Source organism: Panthera onca, chromosome A1, assembly GCF_046562875.1.
Source record: "Panthera onca isolate mPanOnc1 chromosome A1, mPanOnc1 haplotype 2, whole genome shotgun sequence".
In the NCBI taxonomy this organism is placed as follows: Eukaryota; Metazoa; Chordata; class Mammalia; order Carnivora; family Felidae; genus Panthera; species Panthera onca.
This window is the reverse complement of record NC_138339.1, coordinates 1,109,118-1,110,801: the sequence shown is the minus strand read 5'-3', so window position 1 is coordinate 1,110,801 and position 1,684 is coordinate 1,109,118. Positions and strand designations below refer to the sequence as shown.

Below are 1,684 nucleotides of genomic sequence, written 5' to 3'. Positions count from 1 at the left end.
TTGTTTGAAGTGTCTCATTAAAGAATACGGGCGGGAAAAAAAGATATGTAACTGCAACCAGTTAGGACCAGTGCCTATCTCCACTGCTTCCCTGAGCCTCGCCACATTTCTCACAGGATGTGCACTTAATACAAGCGTGTGAGTTCTTCTAGATTTTTGTTTTGAGCCGGTATTCGTTTTTTTTAAACGTCTACTTGGTTGTGACTTATTTTTCATTCCAGATGTGTATTTCTGTTCCCATTTTGTCAGCCTCCGAGGCCGTAGGTACCCAGTGGCGGGAGGGCGTCCGCGCGGGGGTAGCGGCTCCTGCAGCTCCGCCTCTGCGCCCGGCGCTGCGGGGACGACCACGTGACCCTGCCGCCATCTTTTTTTCTGGCGGACACTGTGGGCGGCAGCTTCCCCGCCCCACTGCGCAGGCGCATGCGAGGCGCGCGGGCTACAGTCCCCGGCTCCTTCTTCCCAGGTCTGTGGTCCTGGGGGTCGCGTGGGGCCGGGGAGGAGGAGGGGGCGGAGGCCCGGGAGTCCCCGGGTGCGTCGCGGCCTCAGGTCCGGGCTGTCCACGCCCCGGAGGGATGCTGTCCCCGGCCGGCGGGCTCCCCCGGGTTCGGAGACAGACGAGGGGCGGCGGAGGGGCGGAGGAGCCACGGGAAGGGCCTGGGGACAGCCGAGTGGCGGCGGAGGGGCGGGGGGGGGGGGGGGGGGCCTGGCGGCGAAACTCCTCCTCCCGCGCGGAGGCCATACGGATTGTTTCTCGGTCCCCCGCAGGCCCGGCCACCACATGGCCCGCGTGCTCGTGGCGAAGATGCTGGCGTGCGCCCTGAGCCCGCTGCTCCGGGGGAGCCCCGGGCCGGCGAAGCCCCGCGCGCTCTCCACTCTCCTGGCGGGACCTCTTCGCACCGCGGGGCCCGCGGGACCCTGGCCCCTGCCCGGCCGCCTCCTGCCCGGCCTGCAGCTTGCCCTGGGCTTCAAGACCAAGGGCGTCATCAAGGAGCGCTGTCGGGACTGCTACCGGGTGAAGAGGCGCGGGCGCTGGTTCATCTACTGCAAAACGAACCCAAAACACAAACAGAGACAGATGTAGGTCTCCGCCGTAAAATAATGTGCAAGACTGTGTCCCTTCCTTGAGGAACGGTACTACCTCATGGAAAGGAAAATAAAAGCGAAGCAGTGCCTAATCTAAGATCTGTCGAGCCTCGGGTTTTGTTGACTCTACCGCCGGGCACCTCACCCCCTTGTAGCAGCGCAGCCAGGTCAGCTGGTCAAGCCAGAGCCCCAGATGGAAAGCGCATCGTTTTTATCTTCTGGGCAAGCCGTCCGTGCTCGGGCCGCAGGGCAGGAGGCAAGATGGAGGGGGCGCGGGTCTTGCCTCTGAGGCCCCAGTTGCTTAGGTAGCGCCCCTGCAAGGCGGTGTCCGGCCCTGTCCCCGCATTTAGCCCACCTGCAGCTTCTGAGTGCCAACTGCTCTGCTTCCTGGCCGCGGATAAGCATGAAAGCCTTGATGGCAATCCTTACGTCAAGGAAAGTTTGGCTCCCCGTGTGTAAAGGTGTTTTAGACACCAGTTAGACGTGTTTGTCATCTCTGGTGACGCACGAATGGACACGTGTGGTGTGGGTGCGCTGTGCACACGTGCATGTCCCCGTATGCATGGATGTGGGTGGTGTGTGCACGTATTTGTACGTGCAT

At 62.6% G+C, this 1,684-nt stretch overlaps 1 protein-coding gene across 1 annotated transcript; it reads left to right on the top strand.

The window, feature by feature from the left end:
- Nucleotides 1–206: 206 nt before the first annotated feature.
- Nucleotides 207–1,180, top strand: MRPL36 (mitochondrial ribosomal protein L36). The gene is made up of 2 exons (XM_078444170.2): nt 207–463; nt 766–1,180. The coding sequence occupies exons 1-2, from the start codon at nt 222–224 to the stop codon at nt 1,079–1,081; spliced, it is 558 nt and encodes a 185-aa protein (XP_078300296.2). The 5' UTR covers nt 207–221; the 3' UTR covers nt 1,082–1,180.
- The last annotated feature ends 504 nt before the right edge of the window (nt 1,181–1,684 follow it).

What these genes read in the sequence shown, in the direction of transcription:
- MRPL36 (XM_078444170.2), top strand. Translation starts at nt 222, where the DNA reads ATGTGTATTTCTGTTCCCATTTTGTCAGCCTCCGAGGCCGTAGGTACC. An exon ending in CCCCGGCTCCTTCTTCCCAG is followed by an intron (nt 464 to 765) that starts GTCTGTGGTCCT and finishes GGTCCCCCGCAG; the next exon opens with GCCCGGCCACCACATGGCCC.